At 41.9% G+C, this 22,712-nt stretch overlaps 2 protein-coding genes across 5 annotated transcripts; one reads left to right on the plus strand and one right to left on the minus strand.

Moving 5' to 3' along the window:
* The first annotated feature begins 14,484 nt into the window (after positions 1-14,484).
* On the plus strand, positions 14,485-18,399 carry rnaseh2b (ribonuclease H2, subunit B). Of its 4 annotated transcripts, none has more exons than XM_076106308.1 (11): positions 14,487-14,694; positions 15,096-15,164; positions 15,743-15,850; positions 16,249-16,325; positions 16,706-16,820; positions 16,905-16,969; positions 17,067-17,172; positions 17,382-17,463; positions 17,552-17,597; positions 17,845-17,922; positions 18,230-18,399. In XM_076106308.1, the coding sequence occupies exons 1-11, from the start codon at positions 14,631-14,633 to the stop codon at positions 18,338-18,340; spliced, it is 921 nt and encodes a 306-aa protein (XP_075962423.1). In that variant the 5' UTR covers positions 14,487-14,630; the 3' UTR covers positions 18,341-18,399. The 4 variants fall into 4 exon arrangements, with proteins under 4 accessions (XP_075962435.1, XP_075962423.1, XP_075962432.1 ...); XM_076106317.1 differs by having other exon boundaries at positions 14,502-14,694; positions 14,988-15,164; XM_076106328.1 differs by lacking the exon at positions 14,487-14,694 and adding an exon at positions 14,723-14,890.
* A 1,127-nt stretch (positions 18,400-19,526) lies between these two features.
* c9h13orf42 (chromosome 9 C13orf42 homolog) lies at positions 19,527-22,012 on the minus strand. The gene is made up of 3 exons (XM_076106339.1): positions 21,590-22,012; positions 21,362-21,506; positions 19,527-19,850 (listed from the first exon to the last, which is right to left on the minus strand). Exons 1-3 carry the CDS (start codon positions 22,010-22,012, stop codon positions 19,606-19,608), a joined length of 813 nt encoding a protein of 270 aa, XP_075962454.1. The 3' UTR covers positions 19,527-19,605.
* Positions 22,013-22,712: the final 700 nt, after the last annotated feature.

Below are 22,712 nucleotides of genomic sequence, written 5' to 3' on the forward strand. Positions count from 1 at the left end.
GTTCATACACTGTATGTATACAACTGCAATACATGCGCTCGCATGTGTGTGTGTGATACCCGGCAGATATTATGGCTGTGTGTTTAATGTGTATGAGTGTGTTTGTATTAGCTCACTGGTATTGATTCACTTGCACTCTAGCTGCACTTTAACTGCACTCATGCATACTTCCCTCAGGAGGGTAACACCTGCAATTGGAAATGAAGGAAGTATTCCCTAAAAGAGAGACGCATGGCTCTGCGAAGACCGCAAGATCAAGAGGCGAGTCGTGTGGAAAACAAAGAATGAAAATTCAGATCACAGTCATTGTCTCTCTCTTTCTCTCCTAGTGTCCATTCCCCCTTGTCTTTATTTACAAGTCTCTCTCTTACTGTCTCCTTCTCGCTCTCTCCCTTTAACTCACTGGAGGATGCTAACCCATCAGGTCCCTTGGCTCCCATCCATGGGATGATGTCATTTCAGATGACATCACCATGCAGTGTATGTGTGTTTGTGCCGTGTGTGTGAGTGTGTGTGCTCCCTCCTCCTCCTGCAGCTCTCCCTCTGTTTCTTTCCTCTGAGGGAAGGTGCTGTTTGACACACACCCGCTATACCCAGACCATCAGCCAAACTGCCGTGCTAGCACAAGTGCTCGCAGAGAGCAGGGCAAGGAGAACAAGGAGGGGAAGGCAGAAAACACTCACACAAAGAAAGAGGCGAGCTAGTCTTTGGAGCAGCGGTGGTGTGATGTGAGGGCAGAGACAGAAGAGTGGAGGTGTGGCGAAGACTCCGAGGGGCAAGTTAGTTTAATTACACAACACTGCTGCTGCCATAACACCACAAAGCCCAGGCATACACTGTCATTAGGTTTAAAACTAGTACACGGAGGAGTGCCACAGACAGGCTGAACTTGTTTGGCTCTATTGTCTGTTGTTAACACTGATATATTTAAGACTTCACTGTATGATGCAAAATTCGGATACACAAATGGCTTTAAAGGAATAATTCAACGTTTTTGGAAATGCGCTTGTTTGCCTTCTTGCTGAGAGTTAGTCGGGATGATCGACACCTTTCTTGTCTGTGAGGTAAATTTGAGGCTACAGCAAGCAGCAGGTTAGCTTAGCTTAGCACAAAGAGTGGAAACAGCTTGGAGTCATAACCCCCCTGAAACCACACCTTCTCGTTTGTGCTTGGCTTTCTGTACGAATTAAGCAAATGTGACATAAAGAGTTAATTAGTCAGCTATAGAGGCGTTGGTAGACTGTTTTGTTAGCTTTGGACAGCTGTTTCCCCCTGTTTTTAGTTGTTATGCTAAGCTATGCTAACCACCTGCTGGCTGTAACTTCATATTTGTCCTACAGACATGAAAGTGGTATCGACTGCTCAACCAGTCCTTCAAATGACACAACAGGGTGTTTGTCCATAACCCGTAGATTGAGATTTGGAAATATTTTCTGATCTGATGCCTGGACGACGTCATTTGTCTTTGCCTTCTCAAACCGTCACAAATCACTGTTGAAAAATAAATCTGTTTTATAATGTGACTTAGTTATGTTTTGGGGAAAAAAAGTGTGATTTGGGTTAAAATGACTTCTTGATTAAGGACCGTTACCTTCTTCATCAAGGTTACAATGATAAACACATGGCTAAGGCTCGGCATGACCATGCCCAGCAGGAGGCCAAAGCTAATAGGAATTTTGCAATGGAATGTGCAATGCCAGGAATAAGTGGGGAACAAGCAGCAGGAAATGAGTTTAATGCTTTCACGATCATGATTTATAAAAAGTAAATGTTGACTGTCGATTTGAAACTGGAAAAACAAACAGTTTGATATTTTGTTGACCCATGTATCCACCCAGACCTCCGCTCAGCGCACACTTGGTCACCTTATAATACCGTCACCTGACTTCCTCCTTTGCTCCCAAAATATTTCCCACAGCTGCTGGAGGGCTTTGTCACTTGAATGCTAACACATTGGTTAAAGCACTGATGCTGCCATTATCCTTTGGAGGACAGTCTCGAATTACCTACCAGCATCTCTATAATTCACCAATTACCGCTTTATATTTCTTGAATTAGAGCCCACCGCAAACCGTTTCACAATAAAAGGCATCACCACGGAGCAGTTTACCTCTCTGAGCTCGGCTATACACACAGTAACTCCCACAGGAGACAGCAAAGAATGTTGTCGATTCAGATTCTTTACAATCAGTGAATCCTGGTGACAAGCCATACTCTCCAATTTTTTGCCATGACTAGTTTTAGAGGAAAGATCATCTCACTCACGTCTTTCATACGAGTCTCAGTGCAGCAGAGGCAATCCCACACTGAAACACGCCTCAGCTTTATTGAGCACAGTTGGCACGGTCTGAACAAATGATGTCATCCTGGTGAATGGGCCAGCAATATGGGGATCAGCAACTTTCTGAAAAGAGAAACGGAGGGGATAGACATCATGTGAAGTAGTAGATGTTGGAGTCATTAAGGCGGAAAGGTAAAGTCGCAGCACTTTTGCTGTGTTTTTCTTTTCCTTCTCTTTCTATAGAGGGGACAATGGTGAGCTTCGGAGACTGTGTGCCCACAAAAGCTGGTCTCAAATTACATGTTGCAAGTCTCAAAATATTGAGGCATGGTTGGAGGTTTTCATGTGGCGGTGCTGAGGAGTTTTGATAAGTGGTTTTCAGAGTCTGCCAGTGAAGCCTGTTGTTTTTCTGCCTGGGATTGTAACATAGTATGGCACAGATTATAACCATCATTTTGAGGCAATGACAGACTCATTTTTAGAGGTGTGTGTGAGCACCGCCGAGGTTGGGATATCATTATCAGTTCTATAACTAGATTGTGAGGTCCGGGGCTTTGGTCATGGGGTTCATCCATCTGTCCCAAGAGCACAGGCCAGGGCCCCCGTCACCTCCACCTGCTGCAGCCTCCAGAGGGGACCAGGGCCTATATTTAGACCAACCAGCAAGCTTGTCTGTGGACACAAAGCGGGAGAGATCCTCCAGATTGTTGGAAAACTGGGGCCCTCATCTTAATGCCAAGCATAGAGGGAGGGTATTTATTGCAAAAAAGAATATTGCCAAGTACGTTACACATACAAGGAATTTGGCTATGTGAATGGTGCATAACAATAAACACAGTGCAATAGTATGAGACATAATTTAAAAATGGAAAGATGTGAAAATTTACAATAAAATATGGTAAAAAAATAAACAAATAACAGTACGTTAAAACAAGTATATTATTAAATTGTCAACTGTATATTAATGGAGAAAAGATATTCCCCTTCCAAACCTTAAGTGTACCATTTTTAAAATATCTATGAGACATTATTTAAGTTTTCGTTATGCTTGCTTCAGCAATGCTCTAGGGAGCAATGCTGCAAGCATTCCCTAAGCACAAGCACATGTGCACTCCTGCCTTGCTCGCACCTGTTGTCCTATATGGAACATGCAGCTCTCCCTTGAACAGAAGGTAAAGCACTAAGAATTTCCACCTGTGCGTGGGATGTGTGTGTGTGTGTGTATGTGTGTGTGTGTTTGTGAGCATGTGGCAGATAAAGAGGGAGACAGTAAAAGAGGGAGGAGAGCGTCAGCGGTGTTTGGTGTAAATTTCCTCCTTTTAAACACACCCTCTGTAACTCACTCCTCTGCCCTTCAGCCGCACTTTGTCCACCCTTCGAACCCCCCTCCCTCCTTCCACTCCGTGGGCCTAAATGTCCTAACATTGCCCTAACATTGACATGCTTTGGGTCATTTCATCTGATGGGATCTCCTGGGAGGAATTAGCATGTGCAAAAGAAAAGTCCATAGTTTTAAAAGCTCGGTGTTTCCAATTTGCCGCCACATGCTTCAAATTAGCCACGTATTTACTAAGGTCAGGCGCTGGGCACAGAGCCCTTGGGGGAGCCTGTGTAGTATATAGGTTTGAGAGCGAGAGGGAGAGAGAGAGGGAGAGAGGGGAGCAAGTTAGTTTAATTGCAATCTACCGCTGCCATCATAATACCACAAGATTTTAGTTCAGCCTATCTAAACGAATGCACAGAAGCATAACCATTTTAACAAACTGCCGAGCAATGTGGAAGTTACACAAATCCAGATAATGTAGTCATTTAAATATTTAGACGCCATGGGCTCACAAAAAAAACCTGCTCAAAGAAGGCACCTGGCTCTGTTGAAAGACTCTTCCTCAACACACATGGCACACACTTTTTTTTACTGCCATTTGTTGTATCTTCACTTATAAGCAGAAAATATACACAGTGGTTTACAGTACTATATTTTGGGGTATTTCAAGGTAGACTCAAGAGGATAACATTTAGAGTCTGATTTAAGGTAGCTTTTATTTTTTCTGACAAGAGTATGAGAAGCTGCGGCCTGGCTTCCGTCAGAAAGCTGAATGTTTACAAGCTTAATATTAGACATTTTTAGTTCTGGAGACTTGCTGTATTTGTTCTGAGGCCAAATGACATCCTTATCGCATCTGTTGGGTGCTTGTCTTGTTTGTATCACGACTCAGTCTTGGGTGAGGCTCCTGGAGTGGGATTTGTGTGTGTGAAATGGGTCTGTGTGTGTGTAAGCAGAAGCGTGTAAACAGGCACACACTTTAGTGTGTGTCGGTGTGGGTGTGTGTGTGTGTGTGTGAGTGTGCAGCCAAGCCTAAAAGCATTTAAGCGGGAATGGGAGAGGGTCTGGAATCCTGGGATGACATCATTATCCATGATGTCATTTCTGCAGGGTGACTTTGGCACACGTGATTGTTTGGGTGAGGTCACACTTTCACTTCTAACTCACTGTAATTAACAATGAAACAGCAGGTCACCACTGCAGATTGAGCCATGTCCAATTTAGCATCCAATTAGTCAGAACGTACAGTTTTAATTGCAATTAATCATTTACTTTTTCTTAAAAAAACAGGATTCATTTTTGTAGAACTCATTGTCTCAGTCCTTAAATAATTTTGCCGTAAAGATTGTGTTGATGTGAGAATTGATGATGTGCTCTGTGTCTGCACCATGTTTCTCTATATGTGCACTCATGAAAAGAGTTAAGAACTCTTAACTGTTTCTTTATAGAATGGAAATCGTTTTTAGAACAAAAATAATTTGTCATATCAAAGATGTGAAGTAGATGAAAAAATGAGCTGCTGTACTGCAACCAAAGGGCTCGAACACCCACATCAGTTACTGTGCTGCTTCTATTCAGTTTTCAATGTCAAAATTCAATAGCAGGGAAAATGAAGGACGTTTTGTTTGTGCCCTCCTCAGTGTGCAATAGTCCTTCAATTTCATGGTAGAGTCTTTTTAAGACTTCACAACAATGAATGTCACTTATACGAGAGGAAATTAACTGCTATATCAGTGTCTTATTACTTCTTATTAATCATTCCTTTTATTGTAAACTCAAATAAGCAGACCATCATCAGGACATTTCTGATGTTAGAAAAAATATCTGATTTATCATTTCTGATATCTTATTGATGCTTTACTGTAATTAAAAATTATCAGTCAACATGAATCTTGGGTGGCCCTGCACCAAGTCAAGAATTCATTTCTCCTAAGAAAAAACAAAAATAACTGACTGATCATCTCTCGTGACCAATCACGTTTGTGCAGTCTTTGGTTGAATGCAGGTAAACAGCCCGTGAGCAAAAAGGGCGGAACGTATTGGTAATATCGGAACACACCGGCTATCGTCTGACAATGATTTATCTTTTTATCGGTTTAAATAATCCGGTCGTACACGTCGTCCTCTTTTAACTCCAACTCCAGTCTTGCATCTAAAGTTGCTTATCAGACTGTAAACACTGAGCAGCACACAGAAGAGGAAGTCTTGGCCCGGATATCGACTGGCTACACCCGAACCACAGAAATATAGAACCTTGCCCCCAGAGGCTTATCTGTCGTCAGACCGATAGCCGAAGCGTTCACTTTTTCAAAATGTAGAATTGTTCCAAAGCACTGGGAGAGTCAAGTCAAGGGCATTATTGTCTGTACAGAATATGACACCCTCTATCCTTAAACCCTTTAACAAAAAAATGGAGAGCTGTAGGGTTAGCTGGTCCCCCTCAGTCCACCTCAAGCCCGTTTAGGCTGCAAAACGCATCAGGTGTAGCTCCTTCATGCTCCCTATAACACACTAGGCTAATCATCAGGCTGTAAAATACACTGTTCATCCCTTGGTGAGAGTTAATTTGAGCTACTTTTTAAAATACATTTTGTATAATATCTTTAGTATACTTTGAACATGTGAAAATAAAAGTAGCTGTTTCATTCCAAACCCTGGTCACAGGAGGAAACTTACAGAAGAGCAACTGAGTAAGAATCCCTCCCTCAGGACAGACGGACGGACAGACAGACAGGCGTCAGATGACTTATGTACAGAGTAGACAAAAAATATCAATTTACACTATAGGGAGGCAAGAAATTAGGTACGTGAATATAAAGAATAAGATGTCGGGGAAATGCTTATCACAAAACAATTTGGATTTACAATTTGTTCACTTGGCTGATTGTTTCATTCAGAATGAGTAACAACGAGTTCAGTCGAAGAAGTTTTATTACCAAACTAACTAGCAACCAGAAATCAGGACAGCAAACACACTAAAACTCGGGCATATTGTGGATGGATTATGTGTGAGGGATTGTGGCCACTGCTCGGACCGCAAAGAGTAAATCTGGAAACACACTCAACCTTTGGTCATTCTGACCGACTGAGCTCACAATGATACTCATCTGATGAGTGGTTTTGTGTTGGCTGTATCTTTGCTTTGTGAGACATTGTAACAAAGAAACAGTAGACTATGTGTCAGTGGGAGAACTGAATCAGATTCAAGTAAAACCTGTTGGCTTCAAAACTCGCATGCTTCCCTCGTGTGTCCTCCTCTGGCGCGTATCTGTAGGTCATTTGCATCTGCCCCTTCTTGACTACATCATTCTGCCAATAACCATCAATTTATCAAAGCATGAACATGTGCACTCTGTGTGTGTGTGTCTCTCTCTCTCTCACACACCTACACACGCACACAGAGGCACACATGGAGAGCTTGAGGCAGGCTATCCATTCTCATTAGTACCCTGTTGCAGTCGGCTGACGGTAAACTGAGCGTGTGCCAAAGTCATAAACTTATACACCCCTCCCGCCATTACCTCATAATTATGATATCACACAAGTGTCTCATTGTGATGACATCACGCCACCAGATTCGCGGCCTTGCCTTTTTTGATTACATTACAGTTGGCCAGTACATGCCAAGGCTCTTATCCCTGAAAAAGCCAAGGACAAAGTGCAGACTGTAAGACAGGGTCCAGTCTGGAGAGTAATTACCAGTTTTACTATTGAGATGAAAGCGTCTGGTTCGTCGTCCAGTTAGAAAAGCTTAGTGGCAATTCTTGTTCACACTCTGAGATGATGGCGTCGGCAAGTAAAGTTTTCATTCCCTATAGCATGGAAATTTGCCAGAACCCCTGACTGTATTTCCCGTGAATAACGTTTTGGTCTTTCTGGTCACGAATAATGAAGTCAGTGTACTTACACACTGTCTATCCATTCATGTCCCTATATAAATATTCGTTGACATACACCATTTCATGCATCACTTAAGAATGATTGTGTTTAAAATGCCAATGTGTTTATTGAACACGCGTGCGTTGGGTCAGGGAATTCAGCGCCGCTCTAAGGTGAGCACATGAAATCATGACGGGAGTCGTTTTAGTTTAGTGGAAAAATGACAGTTCTGACATAAAAGCGTAGATCCATCATGGGAACAATTTCGCTAAAAGACTGACTAGTTATTTTATGAAGCAGCTGGGTCAATCCATCTTGTGAGGTAAGTTAAAGGCTGCAGGCCGAGCTCTCAGCTATCCGGTACCTAGTCACTCTACCCCCCCCCCCCCCCTCAACACCAACACCTTCGTGTATTTGCATTTCTGTCTGTCCTCTATTCTCCATCCAGCATCTGCTTTTCTCTTCCAGCAATGATTCTCAGATTACGGAGCGTGAGAGGGCTGACAAAGAAAGGAAAATGACTCTAAACACTCCCAAACCTCATGGTTAAATCATTTAACATCCTTGATAACAGACGATGCGCAATACATGCTGACAGCAGTTTGGTATCTAACTCAAAAGTGTCCTTCAAAGCTGAGAATTTCTCTAAATACTGGAGATTTTATTTGTCTTAAGGGGGAATATAAAATAACCACAAATGTGACGCAGCTGTACTGCAACGTGCATGCGTGCACACAAACACACTGTGACACACAAAGACTCCGTGTCACCCTCCACCTTGTAGATTTATATGGTATGAACATAATGACTTTGCTCCCAATTTATCCCAGTATGCCTGTGAAAGATCCAGATAATCTTTTAATGGCCCGAGTTGTCGACTGTCTCATCGCGCAGCTCATAAATCTGGTGGAGAAAGCGCCCCTCCTCAGCTCTGGGTCCCCTCGACTAGATTGTGTTGGAAACTGGATCCCTTCGAAGTGAAATTCAAGACACCTACCAGTGAATAAGAGGAAATATTTGCTCTGTCCGAGACACTCAGTGATTTTTGAAAGTCCCAGCGGCGGACAAGTGAGAGAAAACAGTTGCTAAACAGATACTGAAAGTGTAGAAGGCAGATATGTGAGATAAAAAAAGAAAAAAAAAGACATCTTGTTGGAAAAATATATTTTTAGCTGCAACTCCATGTCCAGCCTCTTCCTCTGTTCTTTTAAGTGTGATTGGAACAGATTCCACTTATGCTCCACATTTTCTTTACTTTATTTATATAGCCCAAAACCCCAAATCTGTAAAACATGCAACACCTTCTATCCTTTGACGGTCAACTTGAATACGTAAAAACTTTTCAAAAAAGGGAAAAGAGAGAGACCATAAGCGCCACAGACTGGTCATGATGGACAGACATGAGTTGTATATACAGAGTAAACAGAAGTAGATTTAGTAGAATTATATTATGCAGAAACATTAAGTAAATAAATTACATGACATGAAATATTAAAGTGAGCCTACCGCTATGTATCTTTTTGGAAACAGTGTATTTATGTTTCTTTTCAGCATCCTTGACCACAAGTGACAAGAAAGAGATACTGGTCAAGGCTTAAGGAAATAGTTTGACATGTTTGGAACTATTGGCTTCCTTGCTGAGAGTTAGTTGAGAAGATTGATACCGCTCTCAGAGCTGTACAGCATCATGTAGCTGGAGCCAGCAGCTGGTTAGCATACAAATTGGAAACAGGAGGGGAACAACCAGTCTGGCTCTGTAACAAAATACACCTACAGGCACCTGTAAAATTCACCACTTTATATCTTCGTTGTTTAATTTGTACAAAATTCACAGTGTACGGCCAATCACCCCCATAAAATGGAAAATCGTCATAAAAAGTCAACGTGTTAATTAGATGAACTTTAGAGGTGTTGGGGGGCGGATTTCGTTACCCTTTGACAGAGCCAGGCTAGCTGTTCCCAGTCTTTATAAGAGCTAAGCAGCTGCTGGCAGTAGCTTCATATTTAGCGTACAGTCACGAGAGTGGTGTCAATCAATTTAACTGACTCCAACTCTTTACCACAATGTCAAACTATTCCTTTAAACTTAGTGTATCAGTAGCACAAGTGGAGCCGTCTTTAAGTTAGCTAACTGACTCAGTTGTGCATACAGTTAGCTAGCATTAGCCACTACAAGCTACTTGTCGTTCCAGATCCAGTTTCCTAAACACCCCTGTGCGTATTGAATTGAATAAGGGTGTTTTTTTTACATTTTCACAGCTTTTGAGTTAAACGTTTCATTTGTACAACAATACATGCTTGAGAGAAGAGCCACTACAGTTGCATAGTCTCATAATTCTCTGGTTCTGGTGCACATCCCCTGACATGACCCAACCTTTGACAGTAGAGGCACAGAGAAGTGGCCTAGAATTATGGGGTCTCATAAATAAACAAATAAACACATTTCATTCACAGAGTACTTATTCTAATTACAGCCCTGGACATGTGCTGAGCAGTCTCTAATTTCTCTCCGAGCAGAGAGACTTGCGGAGCCGTCTGCGGCAGACCTGCAGTCGGCAGATGTAATTACCACATCATCTCTGGTCCCTGGTACAGCGAGAGGGAGGGAGGGAGGGAGAGAGGGACAGGGAGAGAGAGATTGATCCTAGTAAACAATAATTAGGGTTGGGGATGGTGTATTGTGAGACATCTACTCGGCGGGACAGAGTGAAGAGAAAGGAGAGAGAAGACAGGCAGAGATCATGCAGATGAAAGCCTCTGGGATGGACAAAAGGGGGGGGGGGGGGGGGGGGGGGGGGGGTCAACATTTTCATCAGGACCCGCACACCCAGTGTGCCATGTAGGACTGCAAGTACAAAAACTCTAATTTGGTCACTTAACACCTTGCCCTCCAGTATTTACATTTTTGAATGTGCAACATCAGCATTGGTAATCTCTACATCTTTTGTTTATTATTAATAAACTAATTATTTTGTCTATATATCTTTAAACTGCTTCCCTTGTCCAATCCCAATTGTATTAACTTAACAATAATGTAATATAAAGAGAAGAAAATAGTCACGTTTGACAAACTGGAAAAGTGTCTCTGGTGCTTTTGCCTGGTAAACAACTTAACGTAAAATCACTGGGGATTACTTTTCTGCTAATTTTAGCCCTAGTTCCATGATCATTAAACTGTGAGTTTCTTAAAAACAGATGTGAACAGACGTCACTAAAAAGCATCAAAATTAATTTGTACCTAGTATGAAATGTTTTATAAAACAGAGTGTTCTTAGTAATACAATGCTCCAATCAGTTTAAATAATGCTGTAATATATTAAAGGTGCCATGTGGAGTTTTCTGATGGACAAACAAAGGTTAACTGTTGATGTTCAGTGTTTCCCACCAAAAAGCCTCATGTATATGGAGGTCCAACAAACATATTGAACATATTGAATGCATTTTCTGTATTGTTAAAACACTAATATTTTAGAAAAATCTGAAAATAGACTTCTTTACATCCGTGTTTGCGATATTGTAGTGTTCTTTTTTTTCCTGGCCCAGTGCTACATTTGGGGCACATCACCCGCAGTGTGTAGTAGTAGTGGAGTGGTGTGAAGCCATGGGCAGGAATGCATATCGAGTGGTTTGGTTTCCTAAATGGTGAGCAAGGGATAAAAAACAAAAACAGGATCCCACTCACCAAAACATTGTTTTATAGCACTACTCTCATTCTTTCATTTCATCTGACTCAAACATCTGAGTCATGCAACAGTACATACACAAAACAACAGAATCGCTCGGAGCTGTTGTTGTTTTCTCGTGTGCAAAAACAGCTTTTCAAACTTTGAAGTGCTGAGATTAATAACTTTGGTTCCATAATTCCTAACTTGACAGGGTGGATGGTAGTAGAACTGCCCTAGACCTCAGATCCTCATGGGCCCCAAAGGACCCTGGTTTACTGCTTGGCAACTGTTTGTAGTAATTTGATCATCATTTGATTTGTAGTGATTATCTGGTAAAATGTACTGAAGCACAATATAAACTGAAATCATAAGAGGCTTAAGGTGGCTCTTGCTTTTTCCCCCTATTTTTAGGTCCTGGCTTATAGAGGAGCCATGTGTCAAAATGTAGATTTAAAACTTGTATTATTTAAAGTCATACTATACATTACACTTATTTCTAAATACAATTGCGTTTAGTAAAATGACCATGAATCAACTGACCTGAGGCCTGCAGTATTCGAGTATAGGAGCACTGGTTGTTAAATGATTTGCAATTTGCATACACTCTGCTAAGTAACTACAGCCTTCACATAAATGTAGTGGTGTAAAAAGTAAAACAGTTTCCATAAAAACTGAAAAATCGAAGTATTTTCACATTATTCACAAGCATACAGTTTATCTTCAAGCCATTCTCTGCTTTTAGGGAGAGGGGAAATACCACATTCAATCAGAGGCCTCACACAGAGCAACCGATGCTGGGAATAAGGAGTCACCATCTCGTGGGGTGAAGAGGAATAAGACTTTACGGGAAGGAATATCTCCCCAGTGAGAGGACTGGACGAAGAACATTATGTGTGTGTGTGTGTGTGGGTGTGTGTGTGGGTGGATGGGTGTGTGTGTGTGTGTGGGTGCACATGAGGCATGTGTGCTGAAACTCAGACTTTACAAATACACATGCGGGAATAGCATTTCGGTGATTCTTGCATTCCCGACATTCCTTCCTGTGAATTTCCAGTCAGTCAGTGAGGCTCACTGTTCCAGAGCTCTGACATCACGAGGGGGTTCCACTCTGCCTTCCACATTCTGCCTCCCGCTCTCTCTCACAATCCCACCCATATTTGGAAGTGAGAGGAAGGGAATCCCAGATGATGACTCAAAGGCTTCTGCTGCCAAGGGGAATTCTCTCCACATCTGTTTTTGTGTGTGTGTGCATGTCTAGTATTAATGTGTGCATTACCTCCTTGAGCTGAAGATCTGCGGGGAATTCAAAATGTGGCTTGAACAGCTGCGTGAAACAACAGCCTATGTCTGTATCTATACAGAAAAAGTGACACCCTAAGTGATGTTCTCTTTCTATTTATAACCTGCTTTTCTCTTGGCAGCCATGGCAGTTAAAACATGTGAATGTGTTTGCTCTTGAAATCAGCTCTTTTTGCCCCATAAATCCTGAAGATGAATCCTGAAGAGTGGGTAAAAAAAAAACACTCCTTTGGTAGCGCACAGCACATGGTGGTGCCATGAGGCTGAGTCGATATGTAAGCTGTAACCAGTCACCCCGCTTTGGACCACTTCAAATGAGGCCACAGAGATAGATAGGACCATGGGGCTGTTCAATGTGCTCAGCAGAGTGTAACCAACCGTCTACCGCCTGCTGGCTGCAATAGACTCCTACCTCCACAGAGACGTTTATTGAAATCATCTTATTTCTAATAAAAATAGCAAGCTCATACGTGAATCACATGGGGAAGAAGGAAGCAGAGCTTGAGGGGGAGATGGCAGAACAGACATGGCTTCTTTTTCTTGGATGTGTGATGTATGAGCATTTGGGTTTGGGAGAGGATGGAGAGGTCTCTCACTCTGCGTCTATGAAGCCACATCGGGGCCTAAATTTAGACCCGCTTTGTTCTCGTCTGCATGATGGTGACAGAGGACTCGGCTCTCTGGGGCTGTCTGTGGTCCGGCGTATCAGAAAGGCCGCTGTTGTTCTCCCTGGCAGTCAGAAACACAGACGTTCCCTCAAGCAGCCCAAAAAGAAAGAAAGCTTTCATGGAATATTCTGTTTAGACACAGAGAGTTGTGTATGATACCCCCGGGACCGATAAAACAAGTAATTCACAGACAATATCTCACCCACGCTCTCTTTGCCACAGACTACAGCAACATAAATCGAACTGATTTTAAGGAGGAGTTCAAAGGGTTTAGACGAGAGCATGTGTTGATCAAATCTGGGCATATTGGCCTGCAAGGCAACATTTTCACATGGGCTGAAGAAAAAGTAAATAAAGTGATACAAGACACAATAAACTGAAAAGGCAGAAAAAAGGTAACCTTAAAATGAGCTAGTCAGAGGAACATGAACCCATATATCACCCTGCGTAGGCTCTAGATTTTCTTTACTTGCTGCTCCTCACAGGGACACTGGGCTGGCAAATGGCGATTTTTTAAAAGCTCAGTCACCCAGCAGTCAAATCCCTCACTTCTTCATTACCAAATCAAGCTGATTAAAAACGTGTTAATGGGCTGTGCTGTGGGTGTCTTAAGGTGGGAGAGAAATCAACAGCTCAAAAAAAAAGAAGCTATACAAACGTATCAGAGGGACCCCCAAACAGTTTAACAAATTGATGACACAGCTAATGGAGATGAAAACACACACAAGCATCCGACGTATCCCCATTTGAGCATCCACATAAACAGTGTAAGAGGGAGAAAAAAAAAAAAAAGTGACTCACTGTAAACCAACTGAGACACAGTGTCATATCCTGAGAGAGAGTGTGAGAGATGCCCTCCTCTTACTGAAGGACAGATGGATACCCCGATCTGCTGTGTGCCAGTGTGCCAAAGGACAACTGGTCACCAAACAACCTGCAGCTGGGAGCTGAGACCTTTTGGCTCTTTGTGACACCAAACCACAATTTCTGAAATATCAGCTAAGTGACAAGGAGGTAAACTGTGCAGGGCGAACCTCGGGTGTTACCATGTAATTATTATCACGATTCTTGAGCGGCCTCTAGCGGCCGAACTTGTGAACTGCAGGTTGACATGACGTCACCGCGGAATGTTCCACTTAATTAAAAACAGGGTGAACGGGGTGAATTAAAAGACTATTACGGTGTGTTTTTAGTCCCCTTCTACGCTTATTTCATTGCGGAAATATGTATTTGTTCTCAAAAACGTGTTGAGTGTAGCTTGTTCTTAAAGATAATGAAGAAAATGAGCTGACAGCGTAATAATGAAAGTCTCGTTTTCTCCTGTGAGACGAACGCAGAAAGTGCTCAGAGAGAGAGAGAGAGGCGCGCCTTTTTTCTGAGCTCATGTCGTCAGGCAAAAACGAGCCCTCACGTCCAGTAGGCCGACACTTAAAGCCAAAAACAAACATTCATTTTTACAGCAATAGCGAACCACTTCAACAGAAATTCACCAACTTTAAGCTGAATCGTACAACATGGCTACTAAAAAGAAGCGAGCGCCAAATGTGCAGAATAACAGTTGGGTAGTCATTGCTGCAGGTAGGTGAAGCAGTGCGATAGTACGTTCACTTTGAGCTAACGTTAACTAAGATAGCGAGCTTTTTAACGCTACGTAGCAACGTTATTAGTCCTTAAAACCGTCATCCCTTCAAGTACGCACTTTACTTAAAGGTAGAATTGTTAGTCATCGTGCATCATGCTCAACTTTAGCCACGTAGGAAATAAAGGGTATCTTGTAAGTTGGCTAACTGTTAACGTTAGTTACTTTGTTGCAAACTCTTCCAACAGAACCAGCGGTAATCATCACGTCAGTGCTTCATTTAACTTTGCAGATGAGTTGTCAGACTGACGTGCAACCAGACAGTGATCCTCTCCCACAGAGTGAGCAGTGATGCTCCATCATGGATCTGAACTTGCTTCTTCTTCTCTGGTGTCCGCAGACTCTTCCATCGACTCAAAGAAACACGACAGTGAACCAGCCTTTGTGAGACTGAGGAATCCCTCCACAGGTCAGTCTTTTATTATTATTATTTTATTTTGTCAGATGATAATGTCAAATGTGCATTTCAAGTTCCCACAGCCCGAGGTGACGTCTTCAAATAGCTTGTTTTGTCCAACTATTACATAAAAAAACCTAAATCTAGATTATGAAAATCAACAAATATTTACATCTGAGGGACTGAAATAATGTAATTTACAAAAGTACTGAAAATATTGAGTGTTCCCTGTGGAATTATTATTATTTCCTTTACCTCTAGTAGTGCTGTGGAGCTGTTTTATTTACCTCGCAGATGTTTTATGAGGAAGGAAATGCATTTTCATCTGTTAGACCTCACGGATACACAAAATGCGTTTTTGGGGAGTAGCACTGAATGTTTTCAAGAAAATATATTGCAGATCAACAATAAAAGATGAAAGTATGTGCAGCCCTAACGAGACTGTATTAACATGAATGAAACATGAGGGTGTGTACAGAATAAATAAGTATATATATCATATATAAGACAAGCCTTTGAGTTCCCCCAGCTGTGAACGGCCTTTGACAATAACACAGTTCCTCTTTCTTTCTTTTTTATTTATCCTGCAGACGCAACATCTCTGTATATGCTGAGCAGTGGTGACGTACAGCTGTTTGAGGTCAAAGCATTTGAAGAAGATTTCCACTCGTGGTTTGTTGGCCAGACTGTACAGAGAGGTTGGTCTCGTTCCTCATCACAGTGTACTCTCTGAAGCGACCTCATCCTCATTACAAACGCTGCTACAAAAGGTGGCTCACGTTACTTTTAGGCCCCACAAGCTGTAAAATAGTCATAACAATTGAAACAAATATTTAACATGTCAGGAATAGTGTCCATGTATTATGACAAGAACCTAACCAGGGTCACATAATGCCACCTGGTGTGCAATCTTAATATGACCCGTCTTTGTGACTGTATGACATGTTGATTGAAAGTTTAAGTTTGTTATAAAGTTATAGTGGTTAACTTTGTGCATTTAAATATTTAGAGGTGCTGCACTTTTATTCTGTCATATGAACTGTGGTCTGGGTTCAGGATTTGAACGTTAATCAGGTGTATGTGTCTTTCTTCACAGATGGGAGACTTCTCTTCGTAACACCAATGGATCCTCTCTATCTAATTATGCCCTATTTGATCAAATCTGGCAAAGAGGTAAGAAACGGAAATCTGCATTAATCTCACAGTGTTTAAAACTCCATATCTAACTTACTTTATATAGTAAACTAAGTATCTGTTGGGCCTCCACCATGAGAAGGAATTCACCTCAATTAGCTGTAGGAGGGTGAAGAGGTAGTAATTTAAGTTTGATACCAAATGAGCGTATTTACTGTACCAGAGTATTTGACGCCATCACAAATAAAAACTGGAGCGGTGGCCATGGTATCATAATAATAGACGCTAGAGCAGCAACATCGTGCCTCTAAAATAGCTTTAACAGTGTATGAATGACATCACAATCACATTTAGACCTCTCATATGGAAGGCGAATATCTGTTTTTATCTTTTTTTTTTTAATGTCACCTGCGGCTCAGGGGAAGTTCCAGCCTGTGGATCAAGTTGTTGTGGATGAGGAATTCCCAGCCTGCTCAAGGCTGCTGCGCTGCACACGTTCCCTGGCCTCGCTGCACCACATTGCCGAGGAAAAAGGTGAAGTTTATTTCTGAAGCTAATATCGCTCGACTGTTAACGCCGATTTGCATTGTGTTTGAATGCTGCGTTTCATACTTCCAGAGGTGGGAAAACAGAGGTTCCACCGATACAGTCACGAGAAGACGATGAATTGGTTGAAGAAAAAGGTATTCCGAAGAGCTCGTCGCCGCTATTTTACATGAAATTAAAACAGTTGCTTTTACGCGGTGGAATTGCGTAATTCGGTTTGACTTGTTTGTGTAGGTGGAGAGGACAGTCGGTGTGCTCAAGGGGAGGAATATCTCTGTGGGAGAAAGAGTCAAATCCACAACATACATCACAGTGAAGTCAGAGTCGGACTACCACGACGGTACGCCGCCTCACCGACAGGCCACTTCACTTCTTAAGTTATCACTGTTATATTCCAGTCTCACCCTCCTATGATGATGATGACCAATAGATGGCAGTAATATTACACCATTGACATCTATGGGTTATAATCCTAAAATAACATTTTCTCATATACCAAACTTAAAGTATGATTTTATTGCTATTTACTGGCCATGCTTTGTGATTCAGAGGACTACCTACGCTATGCTCACGGCCTGATATCAGAGTACCTCAGCGAAGACCTGAGCAAAGCCCTCCTCAAACACTTGCAGTAAGTCCAGACTTCGAACACTTGTAAGTTATGATAATTATTAGCGCTCAGGTGATCGAGCATGCCTCTTCTCATTTCACCCCCACAGGTTACCAGAGCTCACGAGCCCAAAGGAGCCAGAACCTCCTTCCAAGGTATGTTCGCGTCTCTCAGACGTGTGAAGTCAGTGCAGCATATTCTCTTCTCTTTCTGCATGCCGTCACAACCACCGCGCATCTTTTCTGTAGTCCTCCACCTCACTAACATTGATGCATTGTGCTTGCGTGTAACGTCATCCCAGCTTGTAGTGGTGTGTGTGTTTCTGTGGTAAAAAAAACCAACAAAAATCAACCGTTGGTCCTCTTTGTCATGAAAAGCTTGTCTTACTTCCTCGTTTGGCAGAAGCGGAAACTTTCAGACAAGCCAGTGGAGGCCGAAGAGGACTATACCAAATTCAACAGTGCAGACTTTGCGCGGAAAGTGAGTGTATATATACGGAGCAGCCTGCCTGAGTAGACCCAACTACTATTTGCTCCGAGCAGCATTTGTTCTGGTGATATAATGACTGATGGTTGTTTCTTTGCTTTCATCTCTGGAGTGATTGTCAGTGTAGCTCTTGTTTGTTGAATGCTGTGTTCTGTGAGCCTCGTGTGTAGCATACACATATGGGTCAGAGGAGATTACCTTGTGGAACAATGTATTTTCTCGGCTAGAAATGACGTGCTTGATTTAGAATGAAAGGTGTGGAGTTATATTGATTTTTTTTTTTCCTTCTCCTTTATTCCAGCCGCCCAAGAAGATGACTGCGGCTCAGAAATCTCTGGCCAAGGCGGACAAGACCGGCATGAAGACCATGTCCTCCTTCTTCAGTCCCAAGGCCAAAGCAGAAAAGAAATGAATGTTGTGTCGTTTCTGGTTTTATATATGAAACATTTGTAATAAAGACAAGAAAATGTATTTGACGGATGTTTTTCATTTCATATTGTGGTTTGAATGAGATTAATAGAATAATAAGGAAAAGGAATTTTGGCATTTCTATTTTTAACCAAATGTTTGTATGTTGCTAAGTATTAGCACTCTAAGATATGGCTTTAAGGCCACCTTACCAGTGGTGGACGAGAAGTGAATTGGAGTATTAGTATTTATCTTTATACTTCTACTCCACTACATTTCAAAGGGAAAATCTTTTTCTACGTTTCACACACATTTATTTGACAACTATGTAACTAGTTACTTTTGAGAATACGATTTTACTTAAAAACAAAAACAAAGACATGATACACTTACATGATGCAGTAATATACTATTAATTTACAGAATAGTATATCAAATATCTCAACTTGGTTCCACATTGACCAACTACAAGTTTCAAATGCTCTTGCATCTATTTGTTGGTGATTAAAACAGAATAATATATTAATATAACATTCTGAATAATAAGTACTTTTACTTTTTATGCTTTAAGCACATTCTCTTATAACACTTAAGTACTTATTATCAGTTAAAGTATTTTGTAAGAGTATAGTGCTGAATACTTCTTCCACCACTGCAGATAAATAAACAGCCCTGGGACTCTCTTGTGTTCACCTTTCAGCAGTCTCATTGCTGTGAAGGACATTGTTGCAATCAACCGTTGGCTTCAATACGTCGAATGACTGCAGTCTCTCCGCAGGTCTGATCCATAAACGACTAAACCTATATTCCATACACTATGTTATTACATATATAAAGCTTGTGGTAATCTTGAGACGTCGCAAGGATTGTTTTTTTTTAGACCATGCTGTAAAAATCATCCATTTAATATTCTCTTATTTAAAGTGACATCCAATTGATGTATAATAGCAGGATATTGATGTTTATATTGATCAACATTTTAGAAAACCCGACTCTTGAATAGAACGGAGACGTCCTTCATGTTATTAGTAACACCTGTGGTTATCCAACCAAGTCAAAATATCTAATGTGAAAAACGAAGAATTAACTTGACGTCATCAGCTGGACATTTGTTTTTACATTTTTTTACATTTGCTTTATTAAAATTCCTTTTAAATATTTGATGTTAGTATTAATTGTCTGGATGGAGTTTTAGCAGATCATACAAACTAAGTGTAGCTCTATGTCAACAGAGTGGCAGCGCTGGTGGTTTCAAATGTCTATCAAGCGTCACTGCTTTTTTAATTTGGGCTTGAAGCGCAGAGTCTGGAATGCACTCTCCACCACTTTGGGCAGATGGATCGGGTTCCTCTGCAGCCGCAGTCTGCTGCTCGTGGACCCGCTCTGGTTCTTCTTCTTCGGGGCGCGTTCCTTGGCACAGGCATGAACTGCTTTCTGCTTGGAATCATCTGCGACCCGAGGAACCCGCATTACCCAGTTGGAGTGCAGGTCGTGCTCGGCCGAGCTGGAGGCCACTGTGAGAAGAAGAGCACAGAGGGAAGAACCTGAGTTGAGGCTGTTCTGAGACCAGTAGCTTTCAATCCTGGACCTTAAGACCCAGAATGATTTGAACTAAGCAGCGAATGAGATTAAGTAGACCTGGGGCAGTTAATAAATGAGTATCTTACAAATCATGTCCCAATTCTTAACCAAACTTGACCTTCACCAATCAAACAAGTAGTGGAAGAAGAATAAAGCAACATGAATGTTGACACATAGCAGGAACAGCTTAGGTCTGATAAATAGCACTAATAATGGCTGCATTCAGTTCAGGTGTATCCGTTCAGCTCTGTGGTCACCGCTGACTGGAAAAATGAAGGCTTCATGAGCATTATTAGTTACACCTGTGCTGCCTGCTTTTGAAAAAGAATGAAAAGTAAAAGACGGTATGGATGTAATTGCACTACTTAAGCATCACAAGTATGACTTAACCTGTCAGGAGCATTTTAATGTAGCTGGTCCAGGTGGAGTTACATCTTACACTATACTGTTACAAACAACTACTACTACTAGTACTGCTGTTCAGCCTAATATGTAGCAATATATATAATATTACCTGAATTTGTATGAATGTGAAAACTGCAATCTAGAAATTAACTAGTAAAAACAACTGACAAAAAAGTCAAATGAGAGTCAAATGCACAACATTAAAACATTAAAATGATGGAGGTTTTTGAAATGAATAAGTTAATACGCCACAAAGTATATAAGTGAATAGGTAAATAGATTAAAACACCTGTGTGGGTGTACCACGATGTGTGTCGGGGCCTTAAGCTCAGTACTTGAGTGAATGTCCATCTCTGACCTCAGCCATCTTAATATCCTTAAAGGGACAGTTCGCCCCAAAATAAAGAAATACATCTTTCTTCTCTTACCTGTAGAGCTTTTAATCCATCTAGATTGTTTTGGTGTGAGTTCCCTAGTTTTGGAGATGTCTGCCTTCTCTTCAATATTATTGGACTATATATGGCACTCGGCTTGTGGTGCTCAGCAATGTCTCTTTCCAGAAATCATGACCCGGTTTCTTAAGACAATCCACAGACCTTGTTGTGAGGAAGCGTGCATCTATGCTTGATACAGTTACCAGTGAACATTACAGCTCAGCCGAGGAGGACACAATTAATGTTTACACCTCGTGCCGTCACGAGCATGAGCCTCTCGTCCATGAGATTATGTCATACGAGCAGCCTCTGTAACTGTTATATATATTATATAATTGGTAATTATTATTTATGTAGATACACTAACGTAGCTGTCACCATGGTAATAATGTAACTACTTTACATTTCTTTAGGTTGTTGTATGCAAAGCATTACATCATATCATCTTATATTTTGTATATAAAATCTTACAGTACTTAAGTTAACCTACTTAGTTGAGTTCCACCATTGTCTTACCCTACGTCATATCTACATTAAGTAGTTTAAGGCTTGCAGGTCCTAAATGCCAGCATCATTTCAGTTAAAGAGAGGGATTTTAAACCCACCTATGAAGTCCACGTCTGCATGTCCATCATCCACGTACGGTTTGCGCAGAGGTTCGCTGTCGCAGCCTGCGATGACGGCATCAAAGAACTGCAAAGTGTCCTCCTCGCTGGGGACTGGAGGTGCAGAGGGTTTGGCTCTTGATATCTGCGGTTCGAAAAAAAAAACGGGGGAACATTTGTCTTTGATATTGCCTGCCATGTGCTCGGGGATAGATGATTCAAGCTTACCGGTTCTTCCTTTGTAGGCGGTGGGGGTGCAGGCTTCTTCTTGGAGGATACTGTGGCCTTGGCGTGGTTGCTTTTCAAGTCGCTCACACTCTTTGTGTATTGTCGTCTCAAAGCCACGAGTGCTTCAAGGTACTCCAGGCAGTTCTGATTCTGAGAGTAGAGCCATATCCTGTCCTCTTGTCTCTGATAATAGTACAAGGTCGACTCGATGCTCACCGTACTTTTGCTCCGTTTTAAAGTTGAGCCCGCGGCTGCATGATTTTTCTCTCCCACCACGAGCATGGAGGTGCTGCGGACCAGCCTGACGGTGCAGGCGTTGTGGTAGTCCTGCTCGGACCGAAACCCACCACCACCACCACTACCATCCTGCCCTCTGTGTCCGGGATGGTTGGGACGGAACACATTATTAATCTTCTTGAACATTCCTCTAAATGGAGTCTTTCAGGCTTACAGACTTAACTTCCTTAGAGCTTGTGAAGCATCCATCCATATCCGTCCCTTGAAGCAGACCAATGTGTCTCAAAACAAACAAACTGAAAACGCCTTTAAACCCGACAGGAGCTGCTCACTGTGACCGGTCGCTGTCCAGGGTGCTGAAATTGCGAAACGGCTGCCCCTCGTCACGCAAAAGCAAAAGCAGGCCCGGGTCTCTCGTCTATCCTGATCTCAGCGTGTCTCCACTGTTGTCGGATGTTGCTCGGCAACATTGCTGTGGCAACGGGTCGGTAACTCGACACATTGCGCTACCAATACTACTGAGCAGCAGGCCTGTGTCAGATATCCCGACTCATACAAGAGTTAGTGGACACAATAACAACAGCCAGCAATCCAACGGACTCTGGGCCTGTAGTGTCCTTGCTTGTGAATGTGAATCCACCTCTTAATAAACCATGTGTCGACCAAACAAGAGATCTTAGAAAAGAACATACACGATAGGTTGAACAGTAGGTGGGTTAAAGTGTTCACATTTCTGGGGTTTATATGAAAAGGCTCTAAAGATCAAAATAAATAATTCTACAATGAATGACCAGGATATTGTAACAAAGTCGAAGTTATATGATGTTGACTTATGTCTAGGTGTCCTCGCCTGATGAATAATAAAACATGGTCTCTCGTGTTTCAT

Source organism: Anarhichas minor, unplaced genomic scaffold (genome assembly GCF_050575085.1).
Source record: "Anarhichas minor isolate MPS153535 unplaced genomic scaffold, ASM5057508v1 ptg000004l, whole genome shotgun sequence".
Lineage (NCBI taxonomy): Eukaryota > Metazoa > Chordata > Actinopteri > Perciformes > Anarhichadidae > Anarhichas > Anarhichas minor.